The sequence below is a fragment of the Dendropsophus ebraccatus genome, chromosome 8 (assembly GCF_027789765.1).
Source record: "Dendropsophus ebraccatus isolate aDenEbr1 chromosome 8, aDenEbr1.pat, whole genome shotgun sequence".
Taxonomy (NCBI): Eukaryota; Metazoa; Chordata; class Amphibia; order Anura; family Hylidae; genus Dendropsophus; species Dendropsophus ebraccatus.
Genome location: NC_091461.1, coordinates 7,956,244 through 7,977,060, shown reverse-complemented (window position 1 = coordinate 7,977,060; position 20,817 = coordinate 7,956,244). Strand labels below are relative to the sequence as shown.

General features: G+C 48.5%; 1 protein-coding gene across 2 annotated transcripts in view; it reads right to left on the bottom strand.

Moving 5' to 3' along the window:
• Positions 1 to 20,817, bottom strand: part of AFAP1L2 (actin filament associated protein 1 like 2) — a 101,571-nt gene that overhangs the window by 45,132 nt on the left and 35,622 nt on the right. For both annotated transcript variants that reach the window (XM_069979737.1, XM_069979738.1), the window contains exons 2-4: positions 2,892 to 3,023; positions 1,612 to 1,686; positions 1,427 to 1,533 (exon numbers count right to left, since the gene is read on the bottom strand). In XM_069979737.1, coding sequence (XP_069835838.1) covers positions 1,427 to 1,533; positions 1,612 to 1,686; positions 2,892 to 3,023 — 314 coding nt within the window. The remainder of the gene's footprint in view (positions 1 to 1,426; positions 1,534 to 1,611; positions 1,687 to 2,891; positions 3,024 to 20,817) is intronic.

Here is a 20,817-nt window from a genome sequence, read left to right as displayed (position 1 = left end):
ACCATACAGGCCCTGATTTACTAAACAGAGGGACAGCACTTTTTATAGGGTTGTTTTCCCTTTTTCTCAATGTTCTCAATTTTCCTAAAAGATTTATCATGTGTTTATGTCGGGTTTTTCCCAATTTTGCCAAATATAGTAAGATAAAAATCTAAAACCCCCAACGTGTAGAGATTTAAAAGATCCAGCAACAGATAACATTCCCATAAAGAACCAAAGGAATACCACCAGATGGTTCTCCGATATACCGCCATACACCCCTCCAAAAGGGATAATATGGTGACTGACTAGTACCTCTCTACTGCTAATAAATGATGACAAGTGATTTAATATACTCCACAAATATTATTACATGGTGCTCGAATAATATCTTATTACAACATAAAAAAAATCAATCATATATTGTTCAATTAATACTGCCATATATTGCCCAAATAATCCTGCCATATAGTGCCCAAATAATACGGCTATATAGTGTTCCCAAATTATACTGCTATATATAGTGCCCAATCAATACTGCTATGCATAGTGCCTAAATAATACTGTCATATAATGCCCAAATAATACTGCTATATAGTGTTCCCAAATAATACTGCTTTATAGTGCCCAATTAATTCTGCTATATGTGGTGTATATGTGGTGACCAATTAATACTGCTATATATAGTGCCCAATTAATACTGCCATATAGTGCTCAAATAATACTGCTATATATAGTGCCCAATAATACTGCTATATATAGTGCCCAATTAATACTGCTATATAGTGCCCAAATAGTACGGCCATATAGTGGCCAAATAATACTGTTATATAGTGTTTTACTGCTATATAGTGCCCACTCAATACTGTTAAATTAAGTGCCCAAATAATACTGCCATAAAGTGCCCAAATAATACTGCTATATAGTGCCCAAATAGTACGGCCTATAGTAATACTGCTATATATATATATATATATATATATATATATAGTGCCCAAACAATACTGCTATATAGTGCCTGTAGAATATGGCTTGTGGACAGGGGTGGCGCTGTTTTCTGGTTTTGGCTAACCCCTTTAGTGCTACAACACAGGAGGGGATCGGGGACGGGGCGAGTGGCACTTATTGTAGTTACAACTTTAGAACTTCTTGTGAATGATGAAGATTTTCTTCTCACAGCTTCTATAAATAACATATAATACGAAGACTCATCCCGGCCACATGTGACTGCAGTGTGAGAAAGATGGCCGCTGACCTGCAAGGAGGTGTAGAGAGAAATACAAACAATTCAACAAGACATAGGGGGAGGAACCACAATGTATCCAAGCCACATGTACCCAAACCACGGCTGCACACAGTGGTGACACTTCTGCCGCTAATATGACAGCTCTGAGACCATAACAATACAATTAGGCTGCGTTCACACAGTGCAGTTTTTTCTACTTACAATCTTCGGGGGTGGGAGGTCGGGAAGGCTCTTCTGAGGCGGTGCTACGTGCAGCCCTGTCACCCCATTGGTCAGAGCATCTTTCCCTGGAGGATCCAATCTTTCAGCTGTGGAGAAGAGTGGTAGGAGTCAGTGTCCCATTGTGGGGGTCTCACCCCCTGGCACTATATGACCGCGGCACCTACCAGAATCAGGCGTGTCTGTAGAGTCTGTGTGTGGAGCCAACACCTTGTTCATGTAGATATATTCCTCATCTCCACCTGGAATATGGAGGACACCAGAGCTGAGACATCCTAATGGTCCTCTGCAGTATTAAGACTCACATTACTAAATGACAGCAAAGGTGGCAGGGAAGGGAGGGGCTTCTGGTGGAGCAAGTCTCCTCCCAAGACAAAGCAGCTTAAGCTCCACCCTAGAGCAGCCAAAGCTCAACCCTAGAGCAGCCAAAGCTCGACCATAAAGTAGCCTAAGATCCACCCCAGAGAAGCCTAACCTCTACCCCAGAGCAGCCTAAGCTCCACCATAGAGCAGCCTAAGCTCCACCCCAGAGCAGCGTAACCTCCACTTAAGCACAGCCTAAACTCCACCCCAGAGCAGCCTAAGCTCCACCCCAGGGCAGCCTAAGCTCAACCCCTTCTCCATATGGAAGTGCTATATTTGTAGCTCATGGCTCTGAGAAGCTATAGGATATGTAACATCATGTAGGTGAGAGTAGTCGGTTCTCCAGGGCCATGATGGGATTTGTACAACAGCTGAAGAGTCACAGATTGGAGAAAACTAGTATAAGGATTCAGAAATCTGTTCTAAGTCTGTCAAAGGTTCTAGGTCATGGGTAATCTGGAGTTCCCATCATGCCCTGAGAGGCTTTGGACAACCTTTACCTCTCCAGCAGTGGCAAATCTACAACTCCCATCATGCCAAGGGCGCTCTGACAACCTGCGGCTCTCCAGCTGACACTTTCTCTATGTCTGGACAGCTGCAGGTTGGAGGACACTGTTGGTATCTGTTCTAGGTGTCTCTAATGTTCTAGGTACTAAGCAGTCTGTAACACTCACTGTTGTAAGGATTGAGGCATCTGTTCTAGGTCTATCTAATGTTCTAGGTACTAAGTGGCCACTCACAGCTGTTGTTCTTGAAGCACATGTTGTAGGTCTGTTAGATGTTCTAGGTACTAACTGGTCACTCACTGCTGTAAGGATTCAGGCATATGTTATAGATCTGTCTAATGTTCTAGATACTGTGCACTTACTGCTATTTTTCTTAAGGCCCATGTTCTAGGTCTGTCTAATGTCCTAGGTACTAAGCAGTCACTCACTGTTCTTGTTCTTGAGGCACATGTTCTAGGTCTGTCTAATGTTCTAGGTACTAAGCAGTCACTCACTGCTGCTTTTCTTGAAGCACATGTTCTAGGTCTGTCTAATGTTCTAGGTCTGTCTAATGTTCTAGGTACTGAGCGGTCACTCACTGCTGTTGTTCTTGAGGCACATTTGGAGGATTTCGGACAGCAGACATTTCTTCAGGATGGCCGCACTGCTGAGGTTCTCTTTATCCAGGATATTCAGGAAATCTTCCAGCTCCGTCAGCAGCCGCTCCAGAGCTGGAGGAATAAGGAGAAAGAATTAGGAACCTAATTACCATATTATTGTATGTGACAAAGTGTATCTAAGCCTACACTGTACCGCCTGTGTAACCTGCCCCCAACGTCTCTGCACAGGAGGGGATACAGCCGTGTTCACCTACAGAGCTGTATAACATAAAATACAGCTCCCTCGTCTATGGGGCGGCCGCAGCCAAGTGGTCATGTCCGTATCAGCAACGGCCGCTCCTCTACAACGGTCACCCACTCCGAATTCCTTCAGGAAAACTCCAGACCATCCTGAGGGCAGGGGAGATGCAGGGGGGATGCAAGAGAGATTCAGGGGGGTGCAGGGTGGATGCAGGGAGGGTGCACGGGATGCAAGGAGGATGCAGGGAAGATGCAGGGGGGATGCAGGGGAATGAAGGGAGGGTGCAAAAAAGGGGTCCCTGGAGCCTCAGTTATGAGTCTCAAAACACGGGAATAGCCAGATATCCCTCTCTCCAGAGATAGATGGCTATTCCCGTGTTTTAAGACTCGTAACTGAGGCTCCACGGACCCCTTTTTTGCATATTCAAATTTTGTATGGGACAATCGTGTTTTGAGACTCGTAAATGAGTACTCCATTGGAATTTTTCACTGTTCTCCCTGAGTTCAGTGATTGTTGTGTTTTGTTTGAATGAAGGGAGGGTGCAGAGAAGATGCAGGGGTGTAGGAGGATGCAGTAGGGATGTAGGGAAGATGCAAGGGGGTGTAGGAGGATGCAGTAGGGATGTAGGGAAGATGCAGGGGTGTAGGAGGGTGCAGTAGGGATGTAGGGAAGATGCAGGGGTGTAGGAGGATGCAGTAGGGATGTAGGGAAGATGCAAGGGGGTGTAGGAGGATGCAGTAGGGATGTAGGGAAGATGCAGGGGTGTAGGAGGGTGCAGTAGGGATGTAGGGAAGATGCAGGGGTGTAGGAGGATGCAGTAGGGATGTAGGGAAGATGCAAGGGGGTGTAGGAGGGTGCAGTAGGGATGTAGGGAAGATGCAAGGGGGTGTAGGAGGATGCAGTAGGGATGTAGGGAAGATGCAAGGGGGTGTAGGAGGATGCAGTAGGGATGTAGGGAAGATGCAAGGGGGTGCAGGAGGATGTAGGGGAATGCAGGGAAGATGCAAGGGGGTGCAGGAGAATGTAGGGGGATGCAGGGTGGGTTCACATGCTGCAGAATATTGCAGACATTTCCACTACTGAAATTGCGTTTCAGAAATGAATTAGTGCAAGGTGCATTCAGACGTGTGGGCTGCAGAGCTACTATCAGGGGATGATGGGAGTTGCAGTATTGCAGCTATTGCTTGGGGACAGAGCACTAATGTTGCTGTAAGAGCAGGATAGTGTAGCTGATATTGGCCCGATGCCATGAAGCCACAATACAACCAGACATCCATACTGGATTGATTACTGCGACCATCAGGTCATGTTAAATGTTTCATGTGTTTTCTTTCAGGAACGTTTCGGGTCCCGGGGACGTTCACAAGTGCAGACCAGTTGCAGAAAATGTGCAGTGTTTCTGCAGTGAAACAAATCAATTTGTAATCAATAGGCAAAATTAGATGCAGAAAATCTGTAGGACAGCTGCATGTGTGACCATACACCCATTATACAGCCTCCTCCCAGGCTGCATGGATGGTCACTCAGTGGTCAGTGCAGCCACTCGCTGCTGTCAGCCGTCCGTGTCTCATTACACAGGGAGCTGCCCTCACCGCACAATCATCTCTCAGCAGGATGGAGCTGTCCAAACAGGAATTTAGGGTCCAACATGGGGCCGTGCAAGGATACAGACAAGTACTGATCAGTGATCGCTGCTCATCTGCGGAGCTTTCAGAGGGCAGGATCAGTCCACTGCCGGCTGCACAAACGATACCTGTATCATTCGTGCGACCATTTAAATGTTTTGTTACCAGCTGATTGCACAGAGAGAAATGCAGCCAATAGTGATAGATTTCAGCGTGGCCCAAAATATTCGATCAGCCGGTGATCAGGTGGTTTCCCGCTCCTCAACCGATCGTTGTGACTTTTACTCAGGCCGATTATCACCCAACAGAGCGTTTCTAGCGACATTCCTGGCCAATAATCCCCCCATATAAGGTCTCCTCAGGCCGCGGTCACACTGCGTTTCTGCACTGCGGTTGAAATTGTGTGTAATCTGTTTGGATCTATTTTTCCCTTTCTTAAAAAAAAAAGAAAAAACAGATCAAAACAGATGCTTTTTATTTTATTTTTTTTGGCGTCCACAACGTGGCTGACACCAGGCAAGAGAAGAGAACAGGATGGGACTCCTCCGGATTCCTGGCTACTGCCCTATACAGGAAGGGGTTAAGGACGCTCTTCCTGCCCCCAACCTCATAGAGGAAATTGTAGACTTCACTTTGTGTCACTCAGGCGTGATATGTGAGAGTGTCGGAGAGATGAGAGAGTCCGGAGTCACCAATCACCTGGGAGGGCCGAGTTACCAGGATGGGGGTCCTGACCTGAGTCACCAGGATGGGGGTCCTAACCTCGTAAAACCCCTCTAGATGAGCGTCAGCAGGGTGTGGGTGGCCTCAGATACCAGACATCACTATGACAGGTGGTGACTCATATGCAGGTGGGAACCTCACAATGCAGACAGATCCGGACCCCTCACCGCACAGACAGGTACGCCCCCCCCACCTCACTCCACAGACAGGTACAGCCCCCCTCAACCATGCAAACAGGTATGGACCCCCCCTCACCCCTGCAGACAGGTAGGGACCCCTCCTCACCACGCAGACAGGTACGGACCCCTCACCCCTTCAGACAGGTACAGACCCCCTGCAGACAGATACGGACCCCCTCACCTCGCAGACAGTTATGTCCCCCATCACCCCTGCAGACAGGTACAGCCCCCCTTACCTTGAAGACAGGTACGGATCCCCCCCCCTCACCCCTGCAGACAGTTACAGACCCCCCTTCACCCCTGCAGACAGGTACGGACCCCCCCTTACCCCTGCAGACAGGTACGGACCCCCTCACCCCTGCAGACAGGAACGGACCCCCTCACCCCTGCAGACAGATTCGAACTCCCTGCAGACAGATACGGACCCCCTCACCACGCAGACAGGTACGGACCCCCTGCAGACAGATACGGACCCCCTCCCCCTGCAGACAGGTACAGACCCCCCCTCACCCCTGCAGACAGGTACGGACCCCTCCTTTACTCCTGCAGACAGGTATGGACCCCCTGCAGATAGGTACAGACCCACCCCCCCTCACCCCTGCAGACAGGTACGGACCCCTCCTTAACCCCTGCAGACAGGTACGGACCCCCCCCTCACCCCTGCAGACAGGTGCGGACCCCCTGCAGACAGGTACGGACCCCCTCCCCTGCAGACAGGTACGGACCCCCTCCCCCTGCAGACAGGTACGGACCCCCTCCCCCTGCAGACAGGTACGGACCCCCTCCCCCTGCAGACAGGTACAGACCCCCGTTCCGCAACCGCCATTCTCACATCCCAGGCTACGAGGCTTCCTGCACTTTCTGTAACATAAAACATCCGGATGCAGCCGCAGGTTTTCAGACATAGGTATAAATAACTATCCCACAGCTGAGGGTTTGTTACAATGTATCAGTCCCTGAGAGCTAAACAGCTGAGCAGCATAACCCTCCCTGAGTACGGCCACAAATCTCCCCGATCCTGATACATTGTAACAAGTCAGAGGCTCTAGATGGAGAAGAAGGATGGAGGATGGGGAGAGCAATGCTGGAAGTAACTGGAAGTACGACGCGCCCCCCCCTCAGCGACCGCCACATTTACCGCCACTAATACCAGAAACTGGCGTAAGTCAAGGTGCAAGCGAATACAATGTAATCTCCATCTCCAAAGAAGCTGCGGAAGGTTCCAGAACACAATGGTCCTTGTATACAGGAGGCTGCGGCTGTTATTGGAGCTGCTGTACTAACACATTATGGAGGCTGCCGCCCTGTGAAGACGGGATGACAGGCGGCTGCACGTGTCCTGTGTACCGTACACTCTACTCCTGTGGGCGTGCAGCATATAATCAGCTATAATAGTCACCTGCACCAGGAAGCGTGGGCCGGGAGGCTGCGAGGTGATATGGTGATCAGGAGAAGAGGGAGATGTAACTCAGGATCAGTACAGGATCAGTAACGTATGTACACAGTGACCCCACCAGCAGAATAGTGAGTGCAGCTCTGGAGTATAATACAGGATGTAACTCAGGATCAGTAATGTATGTACACAGTGACCCCACCAGCAGAATAGTGAGTGCAGCTCTGGAGTAGACTGGAGGATAGGCGGGTGTGGTCACTCTCAGTGTGTCTAGGTGTGTCTGTCTGTGCTCCTGAGCTCCAGAGAGAGAGGCTGATTTTCCACCTGCCTTTCCCAGGAGTGTGGCAGGCTCCTGGGGGAGGCTTTCAGCATGGATCCCCGGGAATCCCGGGCCTCCATCTCCCGAACCAGGCCGGCGGGGGGTGGAGAGGAGAAGCTACCGGCCAGCGCTCCAGCCTGTGGACTGAGGAGATCTGGAAGGGTCCGCAGCAATGTGGCCCCTGGCCCCCAGGCAATGGCTTCCAGTGATGGAGGAAAGAAAACTGCGGCTAAGAAAACTCCAGCAGTGTCCAGGAGTCAGCCGGTGGAGATGTGGGGTGAGCGAGGCCCCAAGGAGTCTGCCAGCACGTACTGCTCCCGCATCACCGCTAAGTTTGCGGAGTATGAACAGCTTGGGAAGGAACTGAAGGCAGCAAGAGAAGATCTGCGCTTTCTCAGGTACCAGGCGAATACGGCTCCCAAGAGGAGGAAGCCCGAGTTCTCTCCCAGGATCAAGTCCCTGAGTGCCCAGGTAAAGGGGATAGAGGAGAGGAGGGCGGCCATCCTAGAAGGGAGCGAACTGTTCAGGGAGAAATTGCGCAATGAGGATCGCTTTGCTACTATAAAAACCCCTAGCAGCAGAGCGGATGATGGGGGTGATGCTGCAGGAGATGGGGAGAGTAGTAGTGGAGAGGAGGAAGAAATGGAGGCTGAGGAGGCTGTGAAAGCTGAGGACTTGGTGGAGTGTAAGGAGGAGGACTGTGTGGTGAATGAAGACCCCTCTGATGTCACCCAAAGTACCCCCCAAAGCATGCAGGAGAGCTACAGCATTATGGCAGCGCATGTGGCTCTGCCAGACACTGATGAGGATGATGATGATGGTCTGTTAGATGGAGGACTACTACAGGCCATAGTCAGGCAGGAGTCCCCCCTGAGGATGGAGGCCTTCACATTTGGAGAAGATCTCGGTGAGGATGTTCCTGTAAAAAGAAAAGCAGCCAAAAAGCAAGAGAGTGTGAGTCTTGTATTCACTCCATTCCAGCAGTCCGGGCGGCTGGTGACTCCTCTACACTGCCAGTCCCCATTTCTGATGTGGAATGGGGCCAGCAAGGAGGAGAGATAGATGGCAAGATGGCGGAGAAAGCCGCTCCTGCTTGTGTCAGTAGTGGGGGCGGCCATAGTAAAGACAAAGAAGGGGCGCACAGGAAGGATCAGGGCCACTCGGGAGTCTCGGGTGCTGCAGGACGTTCCTCTGTGGGGGGTGCCCGGGCATCAGAGACTGGTGCAGAAGGTTCCGGAATGTCACATCCACCCGGAGTGACGGCGTTTCCGGTTGCCGTGTCTCCTGCTGTTGGCTCTGCGGGGTCGCAGCGGGATGGCGCGTCTTCCGGAAATGCAGTAGACAACTCTCCCAGGGCAAGAGCATTGGAGCCTATAATGGGTTCCAGCGGGAGAGTTCATGGTGATGCGGGGCCATGTGCGTCACCTGTCATGGCATCCGCAGCTAAAGAGACTGTTGGGACTGGGACACGAAAAACAGTGCTAAAACCTGCCACACTGATCCACAAGGCCAGCCCAGCTACTGAGTGTATGGAGGTGACAGATGGGGCGAGTAGTAGTAGTATGAATGTTGTGCAGACTGGGGGAGGGAGTGGTGTTATTGATGGGAGTAGTAGTGGTGTGCATGATGGGGATGTGAGTGGTTTGAATGCTAGGGGTGGTGAAGTTAACCCATCAGGTGCCACTGGAGAAGTGGCAATTGTCAGGGCAGATATTGCTGGGGTATATTCTGGTAGTGCGGTTATTAGTCAGTCAGGGCCGGGTCCGGCTGCCGTTAGGAGTTACGCTAATGTTACGGCAGCCGGGGGTCCAGGGAGATCTTCACTTCCACCCCCTGGGGAGGGTCACTTGCAACGACGCCTTCTGGAGGCACTTAGGAAAGGAGATAGAACGCTCCAGGTAGAGGGGAGGGAGGTCGACTTGTCCTTCTACATAGAAAGACATGGACTTGGAGCCTTCCGAGAGAACAATGGGGAAGTGGTCTGGTCGCTTCCAACACCCGGGCAGGAGGTGGGCCGTAGGAACGTGGCCCGTCTGGTATGGAGAGGCAGTGATGCGTGCCCACAGAGAGGGAAGGTGGTGGAGCTTCTCTTCCAGATGAGGTTCAAGGCCAGTGACATCTTTGCCTTGATCCACCCCTACGGCTCCTCTGAGTTCGACATCAGCTTTGTAAGACTGGAGGGGCTTGAACTTTTCTGGTCTAATTATGAGCTGGTGAAGGACGAGCCCGGATGGCGAGATTTAGTTGTTAAAGCGATATCTCGCCAGAGCATGGTAAAGAAAGTGACCGTTTTGACACGTAACAAATCGCTTTCTTGTTATGACATCATGACTTGGTTGGGCAGGTACGGGGAAGTGACGGACATTCCCGGAAGAACTTAGATCAGCATGGCATCTGGTCTGGGGCCTGGACGTTCTCAGTCCGTCTAAAACGTTCAGGCATTACTGTTGCTCACATACCATCAGCCGCTTTCCTTGGTCGCGACAGAATCCAGGTCTTTTACCAAGGGGCAACCGAAGCTGTGCCACAGGTGTGGTGATCCCACCCACTTTAGCGCAAACTGCTCTAAGCTGATGTGCGCACTGTGCGGTGCGGAGGGTCATCTTGCTGCATCCTGTGGCCGGATTAGGTGCCACCTGTGTGGTGACCTTGGTCACCCATTTAGTAGGTGTCCCCGTTCTTTCTCTTATGCTGCAGCCACCCGAGCTGGGGAGAGCCCTGAGGTTGCTTTAGCGGGGGAGGGGACCAGCAGAGGAGAGGGAGCACCAGAGCCAAGGAAGAGAACTGACAAGGAAAAGCGTAAGAGCCCCACTCAGCTTAGGCGAGAGGAAATGCGCAGAGGGAGCAGGGACCTTGGAAGTTCCAAGATGGTCGGGGTAGCCCGGGGTCCTGCTCCTGGCGTTGGCTCAGATGGTCAGGCTGAGGCTTTGGGGGGCGCTGAACTAGATGAAGAGATGGGGAGACTGCGCAAAGAGGAGAGCGAGGCTATAGCCATCTCCTCAGGTTCTTCCCAGTATGAAAGTCTGGATGAGGATGGAGGGAGATGGCAAAAGGAAAAACCTAAGCGCAGCAGAAGGAAGAATGTTATGAAGATGCCTAAAAAATCTAAGGCGACTTCTTTGTCTTCCCAAAAATTTATTAAAGGCCAGATGTCAAAGGAAGCTCTGACTGACCCCCCTCTGATCGGTCTATCTAACAGATATCAGTCCCGCAGTGAAGGAACCTCTCCATTTTTAGAGGGAGAGGTTGAGAGACTGGTGTCTAGGGCAGAGGAACCTCCAGGAGGTGCCGAGCCTGCTCCCCCAGAGGTAGTTTCCTCAGGGGGTCAGGTGGCCTCAGGTGGGGGAAGTGAAGATCAAGAGATGGATATGTCCACCTCTCTAAAACGGTCTAAGGAACCATCTAAGGGGTCTTCCTCTGATGTTGAAGGGGGTGGAAAGAAAAAGGAAAGAAAACAAGTAAGAAGGGGTTTAAGGCCGTCCAACTCTATCACCCATGATGGCGGCACTCACCCCATTGACGCTGGCATCCATTAACTGTGCCAGCATTAAGTCTGATACGGCTAGATTTGCAGCCTTTGATTTTCTCGGTCGTATTAACGCCGACATTTTGTTTTTGCAGGAGACCAGGTTGACAGATCTAGCCTCTCTAATAAAAGCCAAGCGAGAGTGGAGGCATGGGCCTTCACACTGGTCTCTTGCGGCTGAGCCGTATAGTGGGGTGGCGGTCCTTTTTACCGCTCCTGTAGAATGCAGACGGGTTATCGAGTTGGAAATGGGGAGGTGTCTGATCTTGGATGTCCTCATGAAGGGGCAAGAGCTCAGGCTCATTAACATCTATGCCCCACAGACTAAGTGGGACTGTAAAAGCCTCTTCATGAAGATTAAGCCCTTTCTTTTTACGAGTGGGCAAGTGATCTTTGGTGGAGACTTCAACACTATCACGAGGTCTCAGGACAGGAGAGGCGCCAAAGACAAGCTGGCTTATGATGGCATGGCCCTGATTAGTATAGTTAGGGAAGCTCGCCTAGAGGATGCCCACATCCGGACCCCCTCGGGCCACACGGGTTTCACCTATCATCGAGGTAGCTGCAGGTCTAGATTAGACAGGTTTTATTTGAAGGAGGAAGCCGTCTCTTCCGCAGTGTCCGTGGTTGAGGTGGAGTTTTCCGACCACTGTCTAATTTTGTTTTCCCTGAATGTTTCAGAGACCCCCCCGGATGGGTAGAGGCTACTGGAGGCTGAATTCGTCCCTCCTGGAAGAAGCAGAGGTAAGACAATCCTTTGAGGCTTTTCTTCAGAGTCAGGTACCTCTACTGGGCCTATGTAGTAGTAAGTCAGAGTGGTGGGAGATATTCAAGAAGCGGGTTGCGAGGTTCTTCCGCCAGCTCTCGAGCCTCAGGTCCCTGAATAGGTATCGTGTGTATCAGGGCCTGAGGAGGAAACTCGAGCATCTCGTCTCGACTGGAGGTAGTAGAGAGGAGATCTCCAGAGTGAAAGCCTTGCTCATGAGGTGTCAGTATGATAGGCACACATCTTTAGTTTTTGAGAGGGATTTCGGGAGGTACCGCTCGCCCCCACCCTACAGAAACTGAAAGATGTCAGTGAGTAGTAGGATGTGACTGGACTGGTTGATAGTACGGGATCTCTGAACTGGTCCAGATCAGGGATCCTGGAGGTCGTCAGATCCTTTTACTCACACCTCTTGGGGAGGAAGGATCTAGATCGAGATGTGATGTCGGGTTTCCTGGCTGAAGCCATTCCTGAGCCAGGGGTAGACCCCTCTCTTGATGTTTTGGCAGAAGAGATCAGGGAAGAGGAAGTTAGACTGGCGATTGAAGGGCTTGCCCTGAAGAAGTCGCCAGGTCCAGATGGCTTAACATCTGAGTGGTATAAGACCTTCAGGGACCTCTTGGTTCCCCTCTTGACCGAGGTCTTCAATGAGTGTCTTTCCTCGGGCACTCTGCCGAGGTCAATGAGGAGGTCAGCCCTGATTCTTCTGTCAAAAGGTAAAGATTCGAGCCGCATTGAGAATTGGAGGACCATAGCTCTTCTCAATGTGGACAGGAAGTTTCTGGCCAAGATACTGTTTAATCGGCTGGTGAAGTTTGCACCCCGGCTCCTTTCGGGGGCTCAGCACTGCTCTGTTCCAGGCCGAAGCACCTTAAGTGCTGTCCTTAGTGTCAGGGAGGCAGTGGAGCGGAGTAGTGCGGGTCTTTGGAAGGGGTACTTGCTGTCCCTGGATCAGGCCAAAGCATTTGATCGGGTGAACCACGAGTACCTCTGGTCTGTCCTTCTGAGATATGGCCTACCAGATACTTTTGTCAATTGGCTTAAGATCTTGTATGCAGGGGCAGAGAGTTTCCCGCTGGTGAACGGTTGGTCTGGCCGCTCTTTTGAGGTTGGGTCTGGTGTTCGCCAGGGCTGTCCTTTGAGCCCACTGTTGTATGTGTTCGCGATCGACCCTTTCCTTAGGAGGGTTGGTTGTGGACCGTTGGCAGGGGTCGGGATGAGCCTGGAGGAGCCAGAAGCCACCCTGAGAGTGGTAGCGTACGCTGATGATGTCACTATCTTCGTGTCCTCGAGAGAGGAGGTCGATATGGTGATGTCGGAGGTGGACCGCTACTCAGAGGCATCTGGGTCCAGCATCAACCCGGATAAGTGTGAAAGTCTCTGGCTGGGAGGGGATAACCCTAGTTTGATCTCCCGGACACCCTTCCAGGGCCCCAAGACTCTGCAAAAATCCTAGGCATTACATTCGGCCACGGTGATTACCCCACTAAAAACTGGGATGGTAGGCTCCAGAATGCCGCTCAGAAGGTGGACCAGTGGAAGGGTTGGTCCTTAACCTTAAGGGAAAGGGTACACCTGATCAAATCGTACCTGCTCCCTTTGTTTATCTACCTGGGCAGTGTATGTATCTTGCCAGAGGCTTCCTATACTAGGATCTACAGCCTGTTCTTCCAGCTGTTATGGGGGAATAGGCTGAACCTGGTCAAGAGAGAGGTTACGTACCGCACGAGGAGACTTGGGGGTTTGTCTATGGTGAACCCTGTGGTGTTCTTAGTGAACACCTTCTTGAAATTTAACATTGCAAACCTCTGGAAGGAGAGGGCTCCTCTGTGGGTACTCTCCTGCAGGGAATGGTTTCGGCCTTTCTTCCAGGAATGGGAGACAGGAGGGCGAGTGAAGGACCTTCGTACGCCCCATGGGTATCTTCCGGCTTACGCTACCCCGACTCTGAAGATGATACGCCGATGGGGTCTGTGAACATGGGAGATCAGGACTCAGTCGAGGAAATTCCTTGACCAAAGGGTTCTGTTGACCCATTTCCAGAAGCCCTTGGCGCTCAGGGACTGCCCAGGCCAGGATCTAGAGGTTGGGCTTAGTCTTTTAAACTCGAACCGGATCCCTCAGAAGTTTTGGGATTTGGCCTGGCGCTGCTTCCAGGGGAAGCTATATGTAAGGGACAATTTGAAGTGCAGAAGTTCCGATGATCGGGGGTGTCCCTGAGAGGAGTGTGGTAATACGCTGGAAAGCATGGATCATTTCCTGCTTCATTGTCCCTTCAACATAGGGGTTTACACCAGGGTGGGCGCCTCCATAGGTTGGAGTCAGTTGGTCAGTCTCGCCTATCCGGAGTGGGCTTATGGAGTATTCAGGAACCTGGGTGGCTGAGATCGATGCACGTTATTTCTAGTCAGCTTAGTGGTTAGGTACCACACGTGGAACGCACGGTGTCTAGTATCTACACAGCGTAGAGTCCTCTCCGAGGTGGAGGTCTGTAGGAACATCACTGGTGACCTCGGGAAGATCAGGTCTTTGGAGTATGGCAGGCTGGGTACCAGTAGGGCTTCTCTCCTGTGGAGAGGGTTTTCTTTTGCTGTGCCCTAGGTACTGAGCCCACTGGGTGAGGTACCATAATTCTGGTTAGGGACAGAGCAGGTAGGGACAGCAGTAGGGAAAGCGCGTAGGGTCAGTTTAAACTTAGGGTTAGAGATAGGGGGAGAGTAGGGTAAGATAGTAATGGATAGTTTATAAATTTCTAGTGCCCGGTCTGCCATCCTCCGATCCCGGTGGAGGGCTGGTGCATGCCACTTTAGATTTTTGTTTTGTTTTTCTGGTCAGCAGTAGGTATAAAGGGCTTACAGGCTACCGAACTTGGGCCTTATTATAATATTGTATAATATTGTTGTGTTATGTTATTATGGTGTGCTATGTTTATGTTAATATATGTTATAAGTGTTGGCAGGGTTATGGCTGAATAAGTCATATGAACTTTATGGACATTATAGTCATTGTATATATTGTATATATGAGGGGATACAGAATAGGTTGGGAGGGGGGATATGGGGGGCGGGGTCAGTGGGAAGGTGTGGGCTGATTGGAGCTGACACCAAAAATGGACTGAACTTTGACTCCATGAACTGAGCTCACACTGGGGTCTAGGGGAAGGTGGAGGGGCACGTGGGTAATAGATAGAATTGTTGTGTGGTTTGTTTCGCTGTTACTGGTGTTTAGGTACCTTTTTAGTTTTTCACGGCAGCCGGGCCCGAGTGTTGTACTGGAATAACCAGTTAGTTAGTTAGTGTTTTATTTTTATACTGATATGTTATATGCTTTCTTTTGGTTAGGCCTGGATGGCTTTCATTTTCAGTTCATGTATAGTTATTGTTTGTAGTATCAGGTGGTCGTGTGTTGGTCTAAAGGTGGTTATACTAAGGATGTGTGTGTTTAGGTTTTGTTTATTTACTATAACCCGGGTGTGGGAGGCTTTTTTTTTTTTTTTTTTTTGTTTTTTTTAGCCAGGGTGGCTTCTCTTTAGTTATGATTACAGCCAAGGATGGCTTTGTAGTTTAAGTTTTATGGCTTATTTTGTCTGGATTGAAAACATTTTTATTTATTTATTTTTTATTTATTTATTTTTGTTAAGTAGGAATGCTGGGCTGGCCTGGTGGCAAAAGGTTAAAGATTTCATTTTTGCTTTATGCTATTATAATTATTATTATTATTTGTTATTTATGTAATTTACTGTTATGTTTAAGTTATAGCCAGATATGCCTTGTTTGTTAATTTTTATATTTTTCTAATAAAAAGAATTACAGGATGTAACTCAGGATCAGTAATGTAATGTATGTACACAGTGACCCCACCAGCAGAATAGTGATGGCAGCTCTGGGGTATAATACAGGATGTAACTCAGGATCAGTAATGTAATATATGTACACAGTGACCCCACCAGCAGAATAGTGATGGCAGCTCTGGGGTATAATACAGGATGTAACTCAGGATCAGTAATGTAATATATGTACACAGTGACCCCACCAGCAGAATAGTGAGTGCAGCTCTGGGGTATAATACAGGATGTAACTCAGGATCAGTAATGTAATGTATGTACCCATTGACTGTACATAACATGGCGGGTATAGGCTGAAATACTCCTGGGGAAACACATGAGGTGAATGCAGCTGGTTAGTATCTGGGCCGCCGAGTCCGTTCCTGGCAGGAGATCTCTGGATCTGGATCTGGGTGATTTGCCGACTCTTCATCTGTTCGCCTGATGATCACAACCATTCTTTCTTTTGGACACAAAGTAAAACTTAAAATTTCTTGATCTGACATCAAACAGAACCCGTCCCCTCCTCATCCATTTCCAGGGAAAAAAAATTCCCACCTGTTTTCTGGATTATTTTCTGGATCCTTCTGGTTCCATCGCTTGTATTTATGGCTGGAATCACACTTGAAATTTTTGATGCAGTTTTGTGAATGAAATCAGAAAGAGCGGGAAATATAAAGGCCGGGCGTATGGATGACGTCCTGCACCATATTATACTCTCCATAGGTGACTCTATGCCGTCTTACATATTATACTCTCTATAGGAGATCCCAAGGCATCTTACATATTATACTCTCTATAGGTGATCCCAAGGCATCTTACATATTATACTCTCTATAGGTGATCCCAAGGCATCTTACATATTATACTCTCTATAGGTGATCCCAAGCCATCTTACATATTATACTCTCCATAGGTGACTCTGGCGTCTTACATATTATACTCTCTATAGGTGACTCTGGCGTCTTACATATTATACTCCATAGATGATTGTATGGCGTCTTACATATTATACTCTCTATAGGTGACTCTGGCATCTTTCATATTATACTCTCTATAGGTGATTCCAAGGCATCTTACATATTATACTCTCTATAGGTGATTCCAGGCATTGTACATATTATACTCTCTATAGGTGACTCTGGCATCTTACATATTATACTCTCTATAGGTGATTCCAAGGCATCTTACATATTATACTCTCTATAGGTGACTCTATGGCATCTTACATATTATACTCTCTATAGGTGATTGGATGGCGTCTTACATACTATACTCTCTATAGGTGACTCTATGGCATCTTACATATTATACTCTCTATAGGTGACTCTGGCATCTTACATATTATACTCTCTATAGGTGACTCTGGCGTCTTACATATTATACTCTATAGATGATTGTATGGCGTCTTACATATTATACTCTCTATAGGTGATTGGATGGCGTCTTACATATTATACTCTCTATAGGTGATTGGATGGCATCTTACATATTATACTCTCTATAGGTGATTGGATGGCGTCTTACATATTATACTTTCTATAGGTGACTCTAGGGCATCTTACATGAATTGACTCTTCAGGATCTTGACAGAATCGCTGGCTGTTAGTTTTACTACCATGTTGCATTATGGAAATCACAGCAAGAAAAGCAACAAAAAAACAAGAAAACAAAATTCCTCTGTTTCCACCTGCATAAGAAAGGCGACACCTGCAACAAACAACCCTGCAGTCTCCGTCCTGGACCCTCATCTTCCTTCAGGATGGACAAGTATTACAGCCCCCATAGTGGTTGTCACCCATTCCAGATCATAGAGTCAACGTGTCACATCATAGAGGATTTCAAGGGATTTTACAGGCCTTTCACAATGGTGGCCGTCTGACCTCTGTGACCTGCGGCAGTCAGCACAGAGAATGAGACGCAACATTCCACTCACACAGATACGAATAGACTGCCTACATATACAAGAGGATGTGATGTCCTATAGTGGTAGTATCTCAGCTGAATACATGACACGAACCTGTTACATGTGCGCTGTATGGTCCTGTTACCTGTGCACTGTATGGTCCTGTTACATGTGCGCTGTATGGTCCTGTTACATGTGCGCTGTATGGTCCTGTTACATGTGCGCTGTATGGTCCTGTTACATGTGCGCTGTATGGTCCTGTTACCTGTGCACTGTATGGTCCTGTTACATGTGCGCTGTATGGTCCTGTTACCTGTGCACTGTATGGTCCTGTTACATGTGCGCTGTATGGTCCTGTTACATGTGCGCTGTATGGTCCTGTTACATGTGCGCTGTATGGTCCTGTTACCTGTGCGCTGTATGGCCATGTTACCTGTGCGCTGTATGGTCCTGTTACATGTGCACTGTATGGCCCTGTTATCTGTGCACTGTATGGTCCTGTTACCTGTGCACTGTATGGTCCTGTTACATGTGCGCTGTATGGTCCTGTTACCTGTGCACTAAATGGTCCTGTTACCTGTGCGCTGTATGGTCCTGTTACATGTGCGCTGTATGGTCCTGTTACATGTGCGCTGTATGGTCCTGTTACCTGTGCGCTGTATGGTCCTGTTACATGTGCGCTGTATGGTCCTGTTACATGTGCGCTGTATGGTCCTGTTACATGTGCGCTGTATGGTCCTGTTACATGTGCGCTGTATGGTCCTGTTACATGTGCGCTGTATGGTCCTGTTACATGTGCGCTGTATGGTCCTGTTACATGTGCGCTGTATGGTCCTGTTACATGTGCGCTGTATGGTCCTGTTACCTGTGCGCTGTATGGCCATGTTACCTGTGCGCTGTATGGTCCTGTTACATGTGCGCTGTATGGTCCTGTTACATGTGCGCTGTATGGTCCTGTTACATGTGCGCTGTATGGTCCTGTTACATGTGCGCTGTATGGTCCTGTTACATGTGCGCTGTATGGTCCTGTTACATGTGCGCTGTATGGTCCTGTTACATGTGCGCTGTATGGTCCTGTTACATGTGCGCTGTATGGTCCTGTTACCTGTGCGCTGTATGGTCCTGTTACCTGTGCGCTGTATGGTCCTGTTACCTGTGCGCTGTATGGTCCTGTTACATGTGCGCTGTATGGTCCTGTTATCTTTGCGCTGTATGGTCCTGTTACATGTGCGCTGTATGGTCCTGTTACATGTGCGCTGTATGGTCCTGTTACATGTGCGCTGTATGGTCCTGTTATCTTTGCACTGTATGGTCCTGTTACATGTGCACTGTATGGTCCTGTTACATGTGCGCTGTATGGTCCTGTTACATGTGCGCTGTATGGTCCTGTTACATGTGCGCTGTATGGTCCTGTTACATGTGCGCTGTATGGTCCTGTTACATGTGCACTGTATGGTCCTGTTATCTGTGCACTGTATGGTCCTGTTATCTGTGCACTGTATGGTCCTGTTATCTGTGCACTGTATGGTCCTGTTATCTGTGCACTGTATGGTCCTGTTATCTGTGCACTGTATGGTCCTGTTACCTGTGCACTGTATGGACGGTCCTGTTACCTGGGCACGTTATGGCGCTGTAATTCACATATGACACTAATGGACAGTACAACTATTTCTAAAGTAAATTAATCATCTCTGGTCCTGACAAATCTTGATCACAAAGTAATTTTTGCCAAAACTAAAAACCATATTTTTACCAGATCAAATGACTTCAGTGCGTCTGCACCACAGACCAGATCAGATGGTGGATTCTCACACAGAGAAGAAGAAGACGGCGGCGCATTACCAAGAAGCCAGAGACTTATTTATAACAGGAGGTCACTAGAAGTTGACACATCTGGTCTGCAGGAGACTAACACACAGCTGCAGGACTGACCGTACAGGAAGCAGCTGACTAGACTGCAAGCTCCTGGGCTGAGACCAGATCCCAATGCAAACAGCATTATCTCAAACAACTATAATACTGCTCCTATATACAGGAATATAACTACTATAATACTGCTCCTATATACAGGAATATAACTACTATAATACTGCCCCCTATATACAGGAATATAACTACTATAATACTGTCTCCTATATACAGGAATATACCTACTATAATACTGCTCCTATATACAGGAATATAACTACTATAATACTGCTCCTATATACAGGAATATAACTACTATAATACTGCCCCTATATACAAGAATGTAACTACTATAATACTGCTCCCTATATACAGGAATATAACTACTACAATACTGCCCCCTATATACAGGAATATAACTACTATAATACTGCCTCCTATATACAGGAATATAACTACTATAATACGGCTCCTATATACAGGAATATAACTACTATAATGCTGCTCCTATATACAGGAATATAACTACTATTATACTGCCCCTATATACAGGAATATAACTACTATAATACTGCTCCTATATACAGGAATATAACTACTATAATACTGCTCCTATATACAAGAATATAACAAATATAATATGCACAAGCCAAAAAGACAGAAATGGCTGCACATCGCACCCATGGCTGACACGAAAGCTTATTCAGCTACATTTAAAACCAACATCAGAAGTTAGTATATAATTTGGCCAAACCATATTGCCTCATGTACCACGTGCAGGTCTTCTGATACACATGAGTCCCTAACCAAAAAACATCACTGTGCCAGTCAGCGACCACAATTCCCACAAAACGTGCGCAAGCAGAGAAGGGGGGCCACAGAATGGCCCTGCAACCCCATTGTCACAGGACCAGACCCTAAAGGGCCCCCCCGGACCCCCCAGACCCCACAGGCGGAAAAAGTGGATGCCAAGCAACACAAGTGTGAACAAGCTCTTACCTCTCTCTCCATTTCTCTGCAGGCAGAATGGGAGAATACTAGGAGATCCTCCCCTTATGTACACAGGTGCTTCCTGCTAATTTGGATCACATGGGTCTTACAAAGCACGAGTGCAAGCCACAATGAAAAAAGGGACAGAATACATAAAATATGCACAAGCCAAAAAGACAGAAATGGCTGCACATCGCACCCATGGCTGACACGAAAGCTTATTCAGCTACATTTAAAACCAACATCAGAAGTTAGTATATAATTTGGCCAAACCATATTGCCTCATGTACCACGTGCAGGTCTTCTGATACACATGAGTCCCTAACCAAAAAACATCACTGTGCCGGTCAGCGACCACAATCCCCGCACAGTGATGTTTTTTGGTTAGGGACTCATGTGTATCAGAAGACCTGCACGTGGTACATGAGGCAATATGGTTTGGCCAAATTATATACTAACTTCTGATGTTGGTTTTAAATGTAGCTGAATAAGCTTTCGTGTCAGCC